General features: G+C 45.2%; 2 protein-coding genes across 8 annotated transcripts in view; one reads left to right on the top strand and one right to left on the bottom strand.

Moving 5' to 3' along the window:
* Positions 1–3,854, top strand: part of CNKSR2 (connector enhancer of kinase suppressor of Ras 2) — a 290,055-nt gene extending 286,201 nt beyond the window's left edge. For all 7 annotated transcript variants that reach the window (XM_073013842.1, XM_037986403.2, XM_073013844.1 and 4 more), the window contains one exon: positions 1,422–3,854. In XM_073013842.1, coding sequence (XP_072869943.1) covers positions 1,422–1,637 — 216 coding nt within the window. In that variant the 3' untranslated portion in view covers positions 1,638–3,854. The remainder of the gene's footprint in view (positions 1–1,421) is intronic.
* KLHL34 (kelch like family member 34) lies at positions 3,855–7,478 on the bottom strand. The gene has a single exon (XM_007991265.3). It carries the CDS (start codon positions 6,936–6,938, stop codon positions 5,007–5,009), a length of 1,932 nt encoding a protein of 643 aa, XP_007989456.3. The 5' UTR covers positions 6,939–7,478; the 3' UTR covers positions 3,855–5,006.
* Positions 7,479–17,897: the final 10,419 nt, after the last annotated feature.

Below are 17,897 nucleotides of genomic sequence, written 5' to 3'. Positions count from 1 at the left end.
TTCCAGTGACTAATCCTACTTCAAAGATATTATCACCCTCCCACCTTATAGAGCCTCTCCACTTCCCCCATTCAGTTCTAAACTGCCTGGTTTAGAAGGCAGGCAGGCATTTTGAAGCAGGTTAGATTCATGAATCTTAAAGACCTGTTTCTCTCCTTCTGTCTCACAGCCCCTTTTCTCTGTTTTTTATGCTCTGTAGAGTCCCCCAAGGTATTTTCTTCCAGTGACAAAATATGTGGCTACTGCCAATGTTCAGTTCACTAAGTATTGATGAATCACCAGATACATGAATGCTCCACTCGATTCTCTGGGGCCAAGAAAGATAATGAAAAGTCACTGTTAAAAAAAATGCCCCTCATTGATACAAATGAACTACAGAACCCTATGCTTTTTGGCACAGAAAATTAATAGGGAATGGATTCCTTCATTAGGGAAGGACAGCTGGCCAAGCAACCCTGGACGTGTCTAGTTCCTGGAATTTTAACAGTCCCCCTCACCAAGCACAGATCTCAGATCCCACCACAGGCAACTCACAACATCCTCAGTCCCAGCCCTCTTCCATATTCTGGTCTGTGAGGCCAGACCAACTTCTTAAGCACCTTGCTGTTTTCTTTGCCTCCCAACTCTGGCTGGCCCAGAGGTGTGTGCCTTAATTCCTGCAGAACATTTTCTACACTTCCCTAAGCTTTGCTTGGGTCCCTAAAAGGCAGGACTGAGCTGCTCAGATTGTCTTAACCCCTACTTCTCCATCCCACCTTCCACCTGGGAAATTTTCGTCTTCCCCAGGTGATAGTTTTAACTTAGCGAGTTATACCAAAATGAAGCTTAGTCTTCAGCTGAGACCCAGCTTCCAACATAGAAGGGAGTGCCATTCTCCCTTACAGGCCCCCAGTGCTACAGAAAGGGAGCCATAGCATTTACACAGCAAGAATTATGTATTTATGGTAACAGGGGGGCCATGCTCAGTCTCTTTCAAATATGAGAAGCTTACCGTAAAGCAGGAGAGATAGAACACATGCAAAAGTAACTCAAGAAATAGAATATGTCAAATGTACTCAGTGGCAGTGATGGAGTAGTAAAGGGGCATAAATGAGGAAGAAAACTTTTCTGAGTGTTTAAGCACAGCTTAAAGAAATGAGAAGCTTTTGAACTGGATCTTAAAGAACAAAAAAGGTTTCCATAGCAGAGATGGGCAAAAGGACAGGCAAAGAGAAAAAGCAAACCACACAGTGGGCAAAAGGAGGCATTCCTCGGGTGTAGAAAAAAGTACACTTAGGACGTGAGTCTAAAGAACTGGGTGGGTGTGAGTATCCAAAGCCATCTCTTATGGGCTTCTTAAATGTTTTGCCTATTAACTTTTTATTTTAAACTTGAATAAAACTTTGTCCCTGTCTTAATTGTTGACTCCTTTTTCTTTTCAGGCCAGAGAAGGGGAAGTAGCCATTATCGATAAAGTCCTAGACAATCCAGATTTGACTTCTAAAGAATTCCAACAATGGAAGCAGATGTACCTCGACCTTTTCTTGGATATCTGTCAAAATACCACCTCAAATGACCCACTGAGTATTTCTTCTGAAGTAGATGTAATCACTTCCTCTCTAACACACACACATTCATACATTGAAACGCATGTCTAAATGTATTCTGCCTTCAGGCCATCTAGTACCTGCTGGTACTCTGAACACATATATAAGGTAGTTTTTTATATCAATGTGTGGAACACTTGACAAGTTATACTTTAATGTTACCAAACTATATGAAACAAACCATATATGGTCACAATACCACTATCTTTAATGAGCATTTGTATATTTTATATGCAATCAGTGCTCAGCTTATGTTTACCATGTGCAAAATCAACTGTCTTTAATGACTTAAAATTAACTTTTGCAAACAATTCTAAATACAGGTGGTCTTCAAGTAGTAAAACCACAAAAGGCAGTTTTCTATCTATGGTCATCTTTTCTCCCTTTAAGTTAATTTTATATAAACAAGACTTCAAAAGTAAATCACATTTTTTCAGGTGCAGACATCCTTGTGGGTGGGAAAGAATTTAAACCTTTTTTATATTTATTAAAATGTTCTAAGAATTTTCTTAAACATTGCACAAAGTTTAATGCTGTAGTTTTATTTTTGTGAAATGTAGATGCACATACAAGAGCTAAGCAAAATAGAAGAGCATCGACATAAGAAAAGTTCAGGTATCTAATATTCGTCTTAATAGTCTATTAACTTGTGAAAGCTAGTTAATGGAAATATTATTCCAAATCTATGAGAACACTTGGTGTATCAGGGCAAAGCTTTGTAAGATGTTTTTGTAACTAAGACCAAAATTGAAGATAGAGCTGCTTTATTTTCTTGGTTTAAATCTTCCTTTATTTTTGTAGTGATGAGATGCTGATTGTGTACAGAAGAATTTGAGAGGGGATTTTTAAAAACTGACTTAACACACCCAGAAAGGCAGCTAACAGCTATATATATATATATATGTGTGTGTGTGTATATATATATATATATAAATTTCAGCCCAAACTCATGTTTTTAAACTCCAACTCCAACTCTTAAAAGACAACAAGGTATAAACTGAAATGAATCAACTTTCCACTTAGTTTCTAATTTTCCCCTAGTCCACTAATTAAACTTATGTAATTATACTTCAGGCAGGGAAGTACAATATGTTTAGTTACAGGCTGATGTGTGTTACAAAAAAACAACATTGAAAAATAAAAATGTACTTCCCTACTAAGGAGCAAGCGGGTGATGGTCATTCGGAGAGATGTCACATTGAATTATGAGAGAAACAATTTAGAGGTTTTTTTCCTAGCTTCATGAATTGTTCTGTAGAGTGGATGAAGTTAAGAAAAAGTCCTCTTCATATATTTCCATTTATAAGCGTCTTGTTTTTGAAAGTGATCACAGCATGAAAATGACTGTGCTGCTTTTTAGTGTCTGGCTGCATAACGTACAAGTCACAATTTGCTGTTTTTTTCAGGAGGAGAAAGGGAACCTCCTTTACTATTCTATATCCTAAAATCTACTTCTAATCAGCTTTATACTGTTGCCTGTACAGCTCAGTGAATGTACTTTCATCTTTAAGAGTTCAGATATATGCCAGTGAATATTTTTGCTGTAGAGGAGAAAGTAAAAACTCCACAGCGGGGATCTTTTTCTTTGCTTTTGAAACCACCATTGAATCACTATCGTTTTGCAGACTTTGCACAACTGTACAGGAGAGTGGCCTTTCTACAGCACATTTTCAGTAATCCTATATTTAGTCAAAATGGATGAGAAATCACGTATTAATGTTTGTATGGAATTTTGGGTCCAGTGTAATATTTTTATCATTTACAAAGAACTCTATTTGTAAAAACATTTATTTACTGCATGGATATTGACGCACATTAAATTTGTGGGATTTTGTATATGTTAAAAAAAAAAAAAAAAAAAAAAAAAAAAAAAAAAAAAAACCTCTTGTCCTAAAATGAAGTGTGCTTGTTACAGGTGTTTAGACTTATTGATGTTTACTAGACCAAATGTGTATGTTCACTTAAAAATATATGTACCTGATGGATGTGTCATGTTTACAGTGGCCAGGTTGTGGCCTGTAAACAGCAAGCAGTTGATGGGAAGACTAGCTCTGTTGCTACTAAGCAGCTTTTACTTTTGTAAAGTCAGCTCTGTTGTTTTAAATGGTAAAAATTAAACTAATGAATTTGGCAAGACTCGTGGCTAGCCTAGCATGAAAGAGACCTTTTAACACTATATAATATCTGTACATTTTATTGCATTCGTTTCAAATCTAGGAGAGAGGCAGTACTGTAAACTGAAGTCAAATAAATTCAGCTCTTAATGAATCCTTATAAAGCACCTACTTTATTCATGCAAAGTCCTTACCACATTTCTTTGTGACCTAATTATACAGCCACCACCCCCCACCCCAGTTTCGAGTTCTAACTTTGCTGCCTCATTGGTGATACAAGCCAAAAGCAGCACCTGTTCAGTGTATATGAGTATCTTATCTAAGACCCTGAAAAATCAAGCTGGTTTCCCATTTACCTGACACAAACTTTAAAACTTTACCTATTCCTCTTTCTTTTCTCTGTGATTCTTTTGGGGGAAGTGGGGGTAACCACCAAAACTTAATTTTTTTTTTACAAATATAATCTACAGTATATCTGCAGAATGAACATTTAAGAGTACGAAAGAAATCAGTTTTTGTTTTGTTTTGGTTAGACATTCCACTTAACCAGAGGAGCCTGATTATTATGGCTAAGGGTTGATGAAATGTGACTTAAAACCAGTGAGCTGTCTAAAGTCAGGGCAAAAGCAGCCTAGGGTGACACCGGTGACAGAAAAATTTTAGGATACTTTCTAGAGGAAAAAAAAAAGTGCTTAAAGATTTTTTTTCCCTCTCAGTTCCATATTTATATCAAACCATCAGAGCAGAACTGAAACCATGGCTCCGGATCATAAAATCATAGTTCCCCCTACAATGATTTCATGGTATTTAACCAAGGCACTCTCCTTTCACTATTTATTCAGATAATGCCATCTCCTAGGACTTAATTACAGCCTTTATAACCAACAATTTTCTGAGTTTTGTATAAGCTTCCTGTGGTACATTTTTTGGCCTTTTTTTTTTCTTTTTTGGCACATAAGTAATCACTGTTTTGCACCTAGGGAAACACTTTAACTGTAAGAGGGAAAATAAGGTCATATTTTATTTGTGAAAGTCCTTTTCTAGTCTTGCGTGAGCCTTTCTAAAAATTTTATTTCACCAGCTCACTGAAGTTGATTCATATAGCCTCCTATTTGAACACCCCTGTCTCCCATTCTTAGCTCAAGGAGAAATGTTTCTCTTTGCTCAAGGCCTTGTTTGCCTGTTAACCTTCAGAAGCCACTCTGCTCCCAGAGTCCCTTTCTTAGAAAAAGCCTGTCCGTTGCTCTGTAAGACTAGCCAAGCGCTACTTTCTCCTCCATTGCGGAAGGAAACTGGACTGATCCATTCAGCCCAGCACTAAATCTAGCACCTCTCCAGTCTCTCCCTCCCTCTCCTCGTCCCCACCCTCGGCCAGCTGCAGCACTGCGCACTGCAGGCCACTCCAGGCCCAGGGCAACGCGCAGCCGATGTCCTCCCAACGGTCCAAGTCAAGGTCGTAGCCCACCACGTTGCGGGTAGGCACCTGGCGCGAGTCCCGCCACTTGAGGCCGCCCAGCAGCAACGCTGTCTCCTCGACCACGGCCAGCCCGTAGCAGAAGCGGTCGTAGGGTAGCGGCCGCAACCGAGTCCACTGGTCGGCGCCGGGATCGTAGCGCTCGATCTCAGAGAAGGGCTCGTATCGCCCCAGAAAAGCAAACACAGCGCCGCGCAGCACTGCCATGTGGTGCCCGAAACGTGCGGTCCCCATGGGTGCCCTCTTACTCCAAGCCTGCTCCTCAGGGCCCAGGACGTATAAGTCCCGGAGGCTGCTCGCTCCGCCCTCGCCTCTCCCTGCCTTGCCCCCCGAGATGTACACAACACCGCGGTCCCCGACGGCCCCCGCGTGACCGTGCAGAGCCCGCGGTAGTGCCCCAGCTGCCGTCCAGCGGTCCCGACGCAGGTCGTACATCTCCACTGAGGCCAGCGCCTCACCGCCCGCGCCCAGGCCGCCGACGGCCAGGAGCCTCCCTCCCACCGCACCGCACCAGAAGTGGGCCCGCGCTTCCTGCATGGCGGGCACCTCCATCCAAGCGTGGAAGCGCGGGTCGTAACGGTGCACTTCGGCCGTGACTACCCGCGGGCTGTCGGCCAGGGGAGAGGTTACACTGCCGGAAGGGCTCTCCCCACCCAGAACAAACAGGAAGTTGCCCGCGGTGCACACGCTGTGCCCCAGCAGTGGTGTGGGTAGCTGCGTGAGGCTGCGCCAGCGGTGATTGTACACATCGAAGGCCACCACGTTCTGGGTGAGCTCCCACTCCTCCTCCTCCTCTTCCTCCAACTCTTCCTCTTCCTCTTCGGGCTCTGGGGCGGCGACCCGGCCCCTAGCTGCCCTCTGCGGGGCCACGACCTCCTCAATCACCACCTCCCGTGCCCTGCGCCCCCCCACCAACAAGATTCGAGTCTGGGGGCTCCGGATGCTGGTCTGCTCGCCCTGCATGAGTGGCTGGCGGGAGGGCGTCGTGTGGTAGTTGAGGGCCTGGATGATGAGGCCCTTGACCCGGGCGGGCAGCACGAGGCCGGAGCCCGAGTACACGCGCCGCAGTACGTCGGCGGGAACCAGGCCAAAGCGGACATGCTCCAGCAACTCTGTACAGTGTGCCAGGCGCTCAGTAGTGGGCTCCTGCCGCAGCCAAGCTAACGCCAGGCCCAGCAGCTGGGCCTCGGGCACCCGCGCCACGTCGGGGGCACCCAATACAGCCCTTAGCGATGTAGGGTTGAGCTCCAGCAGTCCCGCGGGGCCCGCGCCCCGCGCCAGCAGTTCCCGCAAGTGGCGCACGATGCAGCGCTCGGCCGCGTCCAGCGTGTGAGCCAGGCCAAAGCGCGACGCCACGTTGGCGGCGAAGCAGCAGTTCTCTGGAGCCAGCTGGCGCTCCAGGTAGCGCCCACAGAGCCCCAGGGCCTCAGTGACCTGCAGGTAACTGGCGGCCTCCAGAGTGTCCTCTACAGTGTCCATGGAAAGCGACAGCCAGGCAGTGTAGATGAAGTCCAGCAGGCGCTGCAGGCCGGCTGCCGATGGCACGTGCAGGTGGATCACGCGCGCCCGAGATTCCTGAGTGTGGCTCTTGAACAGGGCCCTGAAGTAGTCACTGGAGCACGCCAGGAGCGACCTGTGCGCCGGGAATTCGCTGCCCTCGGTCTCCAGTGTCACGTCGCATAGAAAGCCCTCGGCGCGCAGGGCCTGGTAGCCGGTGAGCAGCGCGCCGCCATGAGCTTTGCAGTAAGACAGGAAGTAACTCATTCTGCCCAGGACTGGAAGCAGCCTGGCGGGACCAGAGGCCTGCTGGGCAGGGCCGGAGGCATCCCAGGGCACGACACTCCCGGGACCCCGGCGTAAGCCACAGAGCCCCTAGCAGGGGCCCATTTCTGCCTGTTCAGTTTAAAGCCCAGGGCTCCTTCATCCAGACCTGCAGATCGCCCAGTGCCCCTCTCAGAGCAAATCCAGTCTGGAAACGGTTTTCGTAGGTCCCTAGTAACGGAGGGCGCGGAATTCTGAGGCTTCCGGGGAGTGTGGGGCTTGGTTTCCACGACTGTGGAGGCTTCCAGCGCGTTGCCCAAAGTCCCCTCCCCGGCCCAATGTGGAGAGCCCACACCTGCACGCCAGGGGCGGCGGTGGCCGCACACCATCACCTGGAAGGACCGAGCTGCGGTGGACTCGGGGGGTGCTGGATCTCCGACGGCGCAGACGCGGCGTCCTGGGAGTGCAGGGCGAGGACTCTGACCTCTCGGGGTGGACGAGGAGGACGGGTTCTGCGGGCACCCGCAAAGGCCGGGGACAACTGGTTACGGGGCAGTGGTGGGGGGAGGGGGTGAGCTTGTTCCGCGCAGAGGATCAACTGAAAGCCGAGGGGATTAGGGAGGGGAGGGCGCAGGTCAGAGCGGCGGGTCAAAGGCGTGATTGGGCGCCGCACATAACATGCCGGTAGCTCACAGTGACAGGAATAGCGCGCCGCCTCGGCCTCCCGGGCGCGCCCCGCCCCGCGCCCTGACTGCTGGCCGCGAACCGAGGGCACGGGCACGGGTGAAGCAGCCCGGGCCAAGGGCTTGACTCCAGTGACCCTACTGGCCACCAGTGTCACCAGAGGGTCCCAGGAACCCGGCTGGGGTTGCGGGAGCCGGAGTTCACTGGAGAGGCACGAGTCGCGGGATCCCCTCGACCCGGTAGTGTCCGCGGAGGAGCGCCCGGCTGGGCAGGAGGAGTGTCGACCTCCCGGTGCCCCTGTGTCTGGGAAAGAAGCCCTGGCTCAACTTTCTGCTTTAAAGAGGCCCTAATTAATCCAGCGGGAGTGAGGATTAAGCTGCGACTTTGCGCGCTGACACCCAGTAGGCCGCTGCGCGATGAGGAGGCACTGGCGGGAACCACGCCCGGGCGAATCCCAGGCTCCCCGCCAGCAGCGCTAGGTAACATGTCCCTCACCTGGACTCACCCTTGCGAGATGCTGGGCCTACTCTGAGCCCTTCCTGAGGCAGCTCGCGTCTACCAGGCTGGCTCATTTCACCTTTGTTCCCACGCCCGTTCCCAGACCTCACCTGAGTTTTCCCTTCCTATTCTTGGACCCTCCCCCGACCCATCCCTTTGCAGCACGAACAAGGAAACTGTGGTTGACTTGGATTTTCTGCCACTCAGTGACCACTTCCTTTAAAAAAAAAAAAAGCGATTCCTTCCAGTTTCTCTCCCCGATTTTCCATGCTCTGATCTAATTACTGGCTACTACATCTTCGATGTTATCCCGGAATAACGAGCAGTACGGTTGCAAAGCTCGGTAAAGCTGGAATTTCTTAGAGCCCTTCCTCATAAAGTTATTTTTTACAAGAAACACCCCAACATGGAAATGACTAAAACCACCCTGATCTTGAGACATTAGGAAAGCATCTCTCCATCTCCATACTGTTCTTGAATAACTAAATGATTAATATAACTGGTCTTTTTCTATTTTTTTTTTATTTTTGCCAATTTGGGGACTTCTTTTGCTTTCATCAGGGATTGATTTTTCTATTTTCTAGTGCAACCCCTCTGGCAGCCTTCTTTAGGTGAGCCTTTTGAGGGGATCTGTAATAACTCGTATTTCTGACAGCTGGGGTTGTATTTCATAGGGAAAAGCAGTTCAAGGAAGGATAAAATTCTGTCATTTCCTACCTGGCATGCCATTAGTACTTACAAAGTCTCCAATTAGAAGTAATTCTTTACATGCATAAAAGTATTAGTAAAATGATTTTGCTGTCAAAGATGAAACTGTATTATGACTTAAATTAGCCAAATTATAAAGTGCAGGCAGGGGCTCCAATTGGGCTTCCTTAAACTCCAGAGGTTAAAAATACTCCAATTTGAATTCCTAATGTTAGAGCTAAAGCTGGGTTGGGGGGGCGGGTGCTGGTTTTGTGGGGATTTGGGGGTTTTAGCATTAAACTTATTGATTCACAAGTAAAATAGCAGCTTGGTTCACTTTGCACAGATCTACATTTTGAATTCAAATGGCCTTTACCAAACCTAACAGAATTTTGCTAGAAGGGATTTTTGAGATCATTTAGTCAAACTTTGTCCCTTTTCTCTGAAATCTTGTTTTACTTTTTAAACAAATGTGACAAACAAGCCCCAGTGAGAGTACGGTTTGTCTGGATGACTTGGATATTAAGTTACCAAGTTTGTACTAGAATCAAGGGCTCCCTCCCCACTATATTATGTGACCTTGTGTATGATAAAAATAAAATAGTGCAACACACAGTTTATTTAAGCCAAATAGTCAGGGTGATGAAGTACACTTATCCCCTTTTCAACTTAAAACTGTTTAAGTAGGTTTTTAAAACAGCATATATTTAATCCAGAAATTGGATCCTATCCCATCTGATCTGTCCATCACCACACTTCCAGATTGATCCAAAATGTCACGCTTACTTGAGAATAAAGATGCCGTGAGAGATTTTAAACTCTTAACATCAAAAATCCAGTTTTACATAACAAGTATGTGTTTATTGTTGACCCAACATGCTACCTTAACATATTTTGCCATTGAAGGTTTGATGAACCGTGTTAACTGAAGATGTTTTCATATTAGGTGTGTTTATAAGACCTTCTTTAGAAAATGTAACTGTCAGTCTACCTAAAAAAAATCATTGTCCTTTGAGTAATATGTATGAAAAATATAAGTATTTTAATTTCTGTGCATTTTTTATTTTTAATTTTTGTGGGTACATGGTAGGCGTATATATTTATGGAGTACATGAGATGTTTTGATACAGGCATGCAATGTGAAATAAGCACATCATGAAGAATGGGGAATCCATCCCTCAAGCATTTATCCATTGAGTTGCCAACAATCCAATTACACTCTTTATTTTAAAATGCACACTTATGATTGACTATAGTCACCCTGTTGTATTATCAAATAGTAGGTCTTATTCATTCTATTTTTTTTTATCCACTAACCTTCCTCACCTCCCCAGCCCCCACTACCCTTCCCAGACTCTGGTAACCATCCTTCTACTCTGTGTGTCCGTGAGTTCAATTGTTTTGATTTGTGCGATATTAAGTATGCTAAATAAAATTTCAATGTGTGCTTTTTAAAGTTGTTATAGATGTGTATCTTAAGTTGATGTCAGTCCGTGTTGGCTGCTATTACAAAACACCTTAGTCTGGGTAATTTATAAACAATAGAAATTTATTGCTTACAGTTGCAGAGGCTGATAAGTCCAATATCAAATTGTCAGCAGATTTAGTGTCTAATGAGGGCTCTCTCCTTCATAGGTGGTGCCTTCTGACTGTGTACTCACATAGCAGAGGGGTGAGGGGCTAACAGACTCCCTCAGGGTTTTTTGTAATGACACTCGTCACCTCCCAAAGGTCACACTTCTTAATACTATCATATTGGAGATTAAGTTTCAACATATAAATTTCAGGAGGACATATACATTCAGACCATGGCGATTTGGATTCCCTAGAAGCACGCTTTGCGACCCAACCTGAAGGAATGTTGATAGACAGATCTAACAGGATGAGGTCATTATGTTGAAAATGATCTACTTACGAATTGCCCTCCCTTTTAGGCTATAAATTCCGGAGGGCAGGGACTGTTTCTTGGTCTTTGTAGCTGCAGCCTCTGTCATGGTCTTTGGCATAAGTAATGTTGAGTTGAACAGATACAGGGAAGGAGTAAAGAGTTATTAAAAGAAACTTGATAGGGACAATTACTTCCTTATTTCTTGTTCTCCTTTCCCCCACACAGCTAGGATTTAGGGCACATCCTGGTAAGGTCTTGAGCTTACATCCCTAGGAATCAAGTGGATGACCATGGATGGCCCCCCGACTAAGGAGTCCAGGTGGACTCAACTCCTTTGAGAAAGCCTTACTACCTCGTGCAGCCCTGCAACTCCAGTCTAACCCCACATGCCTCTCAGCATCCAGGCACACATACTGCTACTCCTCCTACCCAAATGCAGGGCCCCAGATGCCCAGGTGCCCCTCTTGCCCCAGTGCACCCTCCATGCCCCAATTTATATGGCTGGGCTTCTGTTGAAGGCTCAGCTACTCACCCCAGAATACCTATTGAGATCCTGCAATTTGTCCTGAACCCCCTACCCCTCGTCAGGACAGTGAATTGCTGTCCCTGATCCCTTCATGCATCTTCACATCCTGTGACAGACCCTAGAACTAAAGTCTTCCAAGCACTCACCTCACTTCCCACATCAAGGCGGCAATGCTCATCAGCCAGAGCACTCCACTTTTCTCCAATTGGCCCTCCCTAGCTAAATCTAAATTACGGAGTTCTTGCCACCTCTAAAATAATTGTATGTGTTTATAGAAATCCAAAATTATGAACTTCCATGTATAATGGCCATTTAATTTTTTTTTTACAAATTTAATGTGCTCTTTTTGGTAATGGCTTCATCAGGATATAATTCCATATCATACAATCCATCCATTTAAATTGAACAGTGGTTCTTAGTATATTCGGAGTTGTGCAACCATCACCACAGTCTAATTTTAGAATCTTTTCATCACCTCAAAAAGAAACTTCGTACCCTTTATCTGTCACCTCCCTATATCACCAGTCCCCAAAGCTCTAGGCAACTGCTATTCTACTTTTTATCTCTATAGATTCTCCTTATCTCATATAAATGAAATCATACAATATGTGGTCTTTTGTGACTACTTTCACTTAGCATAATGTTTTCAGGGTTCATCCATTGTAATGCACTTTTGAGGAAGAAAAACCCTTTGTATAAGGATAACATTGGAAACTTTTTCTCAAAACCATAAAACTCTGAAATTCGCCTGTTTGGTATTTAGGATGCAGTGTTTTGGCAGGTTAATCCTTTCTCCTCTGTCATTACTGGCTCCTTTCAATCCAACTATACTTCTTTCCAACACATGGCTTCTGGCAACCTCTGTGGAGAGCCTATTATTAGAAATTGACACATAGTAAGTTTATTGTGAAAACATGATTACAAACAATAATAGACATGCAGTAGAAAAAAATTCTGTTATCTGCACCTCCTTCTGAGACCATTTTTTGAGCATGTGAAATGTATTTTTGTGATATGCAATTCAAGTGAAAGGATTTCAAGAGGTAGAGTGTGGGTATGTGTGCATGTGTGTGTGTGTGTGTTTTATTATGAGGGATTTTGACATTCTGGCTCAGCTGACAGTTTAAGGAGCAGTGTGGTGAGTGGGGAAGAACTGGGCTTTGGAGTCAGACAGACTTGGGCTCCAATTCCAGATCTACCCTCATGTGACCTTAAAACAAGTAACTTAAATTCTGTGTCATTTTATTATTTTTAAAAGGAGACTACATTCATAGCACCTACATTCATAGCACTGTTAAAATAAGATTATAATATATTTGACTGCTCCTGGCACACAGTATACACAAGAGATGCGAGTTTTTCCTTTTCCTTCCCTTGACTAAAGCCTTCTGAAAAATGCTACCAGAGCCCAAGCAGTCAGGAATTGTCACAGAGGAGTGGGTTGTCAGTGATCCTCCTATAGCATCACCTGGAAACCTGCTATGAAACATAGATTCTCAGCCTCATCTCAAACCTGCCAAATCAGAAACTCTGGAAGTGGGACCCAGTAATCTGTTTTAACAAGTACTCTCCATGATTCTGATGCATGAGAAAGTTTAAGAACCACTGTCACAGAGGATTATTAATAATTTCTGCTGCATTCTGAATTCACCATTTTCAGTGACAACTTGTTCTGGCTATGATGTCAATGTTTGTCCAAAAAGAAAGGAAGTCTACTAGTTCCAAAAGATCAGAAGTCAGAGACCTAGAGGGGAAAAATTAGTGGCCACTCCTCCTTGTCGTATGACTTAATAATATACTGTGGTCTCTTTTGCCCTTCTCACCCCCACACAAGACAACAGTGGATCACTGAGGCATGAGATGATGGCTTGGTAAGCAACACATTTTCCCAAACAACATTTGATTGAATATTCAAATCAGAAGGTACCTGTATCCCCCATTTTCCGTCTGGATGCCACATTTTCAGAGGCTCCTGGATGAATTGGGGAATACCCTAAGAAGCCAGCCAAAGGAGGTGGGGACTGGAAACATTCTTCCTCATTTAGGGAGGAGGTAAAGAATCTGGAGATTTTAGGCTAGGAGAAAAGGCCCCTCTGGGGGTTAAATGTTCATTATTTTCAACTTTCCAAAGGGCAAGAAGTAGAGGTGGTCTTGTAGCTACAGAGGGCAGACCTGGGACCAGTTAGTAGAAGTTACAAAGAGTAATGTTGTCACGGGATAAATCAGGACCTCTTGCCAATTTAGAATCTTGTAAGAAGAGGTACAAGTAGAAGAAATAGAATGTGACTGGCCATAAGAAGAATTATCTAAGGCTTGGAGAAGAGAGGGAACTTGTCCAAGGTGCCATGGTTTAGCAGACCCTATTGGAGCCCCGCCCATAACCCTTGATCCATTTGTCATTTGGGGGCCGACCGATCTCAGTGGCTTTTGCTCCCAGCAGCCAGCACGTGCGTCACTTTGTGAGCAGACCCTTCTGTTCTGCTGGAGTCCACCTTGCCTGTGCATGTGAAGAGAAGCAAAAGCACTTGCAAATATACTTCTCCAGGGGGACCTCCCTTAACCAACGATTGACAGGCAGGGTGGCAGCAGGTATACAAACACCCCAGCTCCCTTTCCAGGTGTGACCCACACCATTTCCAGAGCTCCCCTATGGGACTGAGCCAAAGTTATCTTCTGTGGGAGCATGCTTGGTGTCATACATTGGCTTGATCCCCTTCCCTGTCTCACATTGCCACCCACTTCCTATCGATCTTTTCCAGAAACACTTCCTACTAAATCACTTTCACACAAATCCTCACCTCAGAAGGAACCCCTGCCTTGCTAAACGCCCCCCAAGCCTCTCATCTGGCAGTTTCAGGTGGTTGGTGGGGCACGGGGTGGGCATGACACATACTACATCCACAAAGGTCCATCTGTCATTTGCTTGCAGACATGCATAAAACAAAATTGATATATTGTGTAGGTAGACATGTAAGCTCAGTGGCACACCTGGTCACAGAAATCAAGACAACAAGACTGGGTGTCTTGACCTTCACCCCTCTGATCTTTCAGGACTGCTGTGGAAGCCAAAATGAACTCCAGAGTCCTTTCAAACCCAACATGCCACAGTTGAGAGCCACTGCCCTCTTAAGTCCCATCTGCAACTAGCATCTAAATGTGAACTTTACCTGAAGTCTTTGCTTTATAGGATTGACTGTGTTCTTTGTTACTGCCTCCCTGGCCCATCCCCAGGCTGACCACTGCCCACTACACCCACCCCCAGCTTTTCTCCACACCTCACATGGCTTGAAGCTGTGTTCAGCTGCTTTCTTCTAATATTTCTCTCTCCTTCCTACATGGGATGACCTCATGTTCATTTCTTCATTCTACAACAGCTCACATGCCCAGTCCTACTTTCATGTGTTTTCGTGCATGTGGCTTGCCAGGGCTTGGCTGCCACTGAGCTTTGTACCTGGTAGTTTCCAAAGGGGCAATCGGTGACTTTGATAACATTCTTAGTAAGAGAGATTCAAACCATTTGTCAGCTCCCTGTGGATGTGTGTTTCTGACAGTGTGGCTGGGGACCACCAGCATTTGAATCTGCAGAACTTGTTAAGATGCAGGTTCCTGTGCCCCACCCTAGACCAACTGGATCAGAATCTCCAGGTGTGGCAGGAGTGGGAAGTGGTAGAATTTTTAACAAGCTTCCCAGGTGTTTCTCACTCCAAAGCAGGGCTACTCTGTGTGTGTGGTCAGCCAACAAGCAGCATCAGCACCACCTGGGAACTTTTTAGAACTGCAAATTCTCAACCCTCACCCCAAACCTGCTGAATCAGAAACACTGGGGATGGGGTCCAGCCATCTGTACTTTATCAAGCCCTCCAGGGGATTGTGATGCACACTAAGGTTTGAGAAACATTTCTCTAAAGTTTAAGAACCACTTATGTAGAATTTCAATCCATTCATTCAAAAAATATGTCTATTGTGTTCCAGGTGCCATGGTTTAGCAGACCTCGTTCTGCTAGACACTGAGGGTACCATGATGAGCAAATCAGTCAGGGGTCCTGCCCTTGAAGAGCTTAAGCTTTAAGGGATTCCATATCATGTTGCTGCTTCAGTATGTCTTCTAGGTTCTCAAGACAATCCAGCCTTTATGGTTCCTTTCATGAGGTCTTTGCCGCTTCTACTTCAGTAGATAATAAACTGTCTAAGTAGAAGACTCCAATGCCAGTTCCCAAGCGACTGGTGTTAAGTTCCAGACCTCGGACCTGGCTGATGGGTTTATTAGAGAGGGGTGGAACATACGATATCAGCCAGTCTCACCCTGCACCAGTTCCCCAAATCAGCCCACAGCGAAGTGGCTTGGCTGTTAGTATTGTATCCCACAGTCAGCTGTCATCCACTTGCAGATGTGTACAACAAACCAAGCCCATGACTTTTGATAGTTGGACTTTCTTTGGAAAGACACAACACTCTGACTTCAATATCAGAGTGTCTTATGCATCTTTCAAATGGCTGCATAGTACAAACCAAGTCATACAATGGGAAGTGGTTCGGATATGTCATCTGAGCACAGAAATATAATCATGGAACAGCCTTGAAGTGTTAGTAAATGTCTTCAATCACTCACCTGTTTAAGGAGTTGCAGAGGCTGGGACTTCAAATGCTTTTTTTTACCAAACACTCTTCAACAGAGATATTATACTCCTTCCTGAACTGTCCCTGTGTCTGACACATGACCAATATGTCAACTGTGCCAATTGCTTCTGCTATTTTCAGAACCCCTTTCTAATGATGCTGGTCAGTGACTAATCGGGAAAAATTCTACCCAAGGTCTTGCCAACAGGGGAGAAATCATGGAATAGTTTGCACTCAACTGCTTATAGAATTCTTAAAGATATTCATAATATTAACAGCCTCAAAATCTTGTGCCACTTGTCCAGGGTTTTATTTTTTATTTTATTTACTTATGTATTTGACATGGAGTCTTGCTCTGCCGCCCAGGCTGGAGTGCAATGGCGCAATCTAGGCTCACTGCAAGCTCCGCCTCCCAGGTTCACACCATTCTCCTGCCTCAGCCTCCCGAGTAGCTGGGACTACAGGTGCCCGCCACCACGCCCAGCTAATTTTTTGTATTTTTTGTAGAGATGGGGTTTCACCATGTTAGCCAGGATGGTCTCGATCTCCTGACCTCGTGATCCGCCCACCTTGGCCTCCCAAAGTGCTGGGATTGTCCAGGGTTTTATTTCTTAAGAAAGATTCTCCAAAAGTGTCTATTAAGAGTTACCTGTACAATCATGAGCAAGAAATGGTCATTAAACAATAACAGCCCAAGTGAATGTTTTCTGATCAATATTTCATGTCACTCAGGAAGTCTCAGTTTGAACTCCAAGCAGGAGATCTGCCCTGCCCTGTCACCCTACAAAGAGCATTTTGCCACCAGAATGTGAGGACACTGGGCAAGCGCTTCCAAAGCCTGCCCATTGTAGGAAGACCACTCACCACAGTTCCAAGAGTCGATGAACATAACAGCCACCTGGCTGACCCCAAACCCTCCAGCTGCCTTTAATAGTTCAGTAGAAATGGCACCAGCTCCCTTCTCATAGATGGCAGCAAAACTCAGAATGCTGAGGAAATTTGGGGGCTTACATTTTTCCTGATAACTCCCTGCTCTAATTCTGGCTTCTGCTGACACCGCTATCTCCCTCATGTTTTGCTTCTTGGGATTATTCCCTACTCTTCACTCTGCACTCAGCCACCCATGGAACACAGTCCCAAGCCTTTATTCTCCCCCTTGATTTCTCAAACAACCTGTGAAGGACTAAGAAAGCTTTTACTGAAGACTTGGGTGGGACGGGCACAGTAAAGCAGCAAAGTGTAGAGTAGCAGATAAAACCAATAACCAATAATTCCTGTTTTAAAACTTGTCAGCTTGTCCTCCCCAGGGCCACCGTATCATGTTGCTGGCCCTGGCCCTGTCTCCTTCCCTTTTCCTCTTTTGCCCCACCCACCACTACTACCCCTCTCTCCCAGACTGGTCCCACAGAAACCCAAAATACATACAATTTCATTGTTCAGGGCACTTCAGCCTCCTTTCTTCCTAAGCAGTTTTGCCTGGCCAGTCCTGACTCTGTGTGTGTGTGTGTGTGTGTGTGTGTGTGTGTGTTTGTGTGTGTGTGTGTGTGTATGTGTGAGAGAGAGTGACAGTGAGAGAAATACATTTAAAAAATTAGCATTTTAACAATTTGTAGATGTGCATTGGCATTAAGTACATTCACACTGTTGTATAACCGTCACCATCATCCATCTCCAGAACGTTTTCATTACCCCAAATAGAAACTCTGTATCCATTAAACAATAACTCCCCATTCCCTCTCCCCATCGCCCTTGGTAACCATCATTCTACTTTCTGTCTCTATGAATTTGATTATTCCAGTTACCTCATATAAGTGGAATCATATTTGTCTTTGTATATCTGGTTTATTTCATTCAGCATAATGTCTCAAGATTCATCCATGTAGTTACATGTGTCAGCACTTCCTTTTTAAGATTGAATAATATTCCATTGTCTGTATATGCCGCCTTTTGTCCATTCATTTGTCAATTGACATTTGGGTTGTTTCCACATTTTCCCTATTGTGAATAATGCTTCTACGAGCACTGGTGTACAAATATCTATTTCAGTCCCTGCTTTCAGTTC

The sequence above is a fragment of the Chlorocebus sabaeus genome, chromosome X (genome assembly GCF_047675955.1).
Source record: "Chlorocebus sabaeus isolate Y175 chromosome X, mChlSab1.0.hap1, whole genome shotgun sequence".
NCBI classification, from domain to species: Eukaryota; Metazoa; Chordata; class Mammalia; order Primates; family Cercopithecidae; genus Chlorocebus; species Chlorocebus sabaeus.
Note: the sequence above shows the minus strand (reverse complement) of the source record. Positions and strands in the feature narration are given on the sequence as shown.

Bases quoted from the DNA above. Each gene is read 5' to 3' on its own strand.
- KLHL34 (XM_007991265.3), bottom strand. From the start codon at position 6,938: ATGAGTTACTTCCTGTCTTACTGCAAAGCTCATGGCGGCGCGCTGCTC.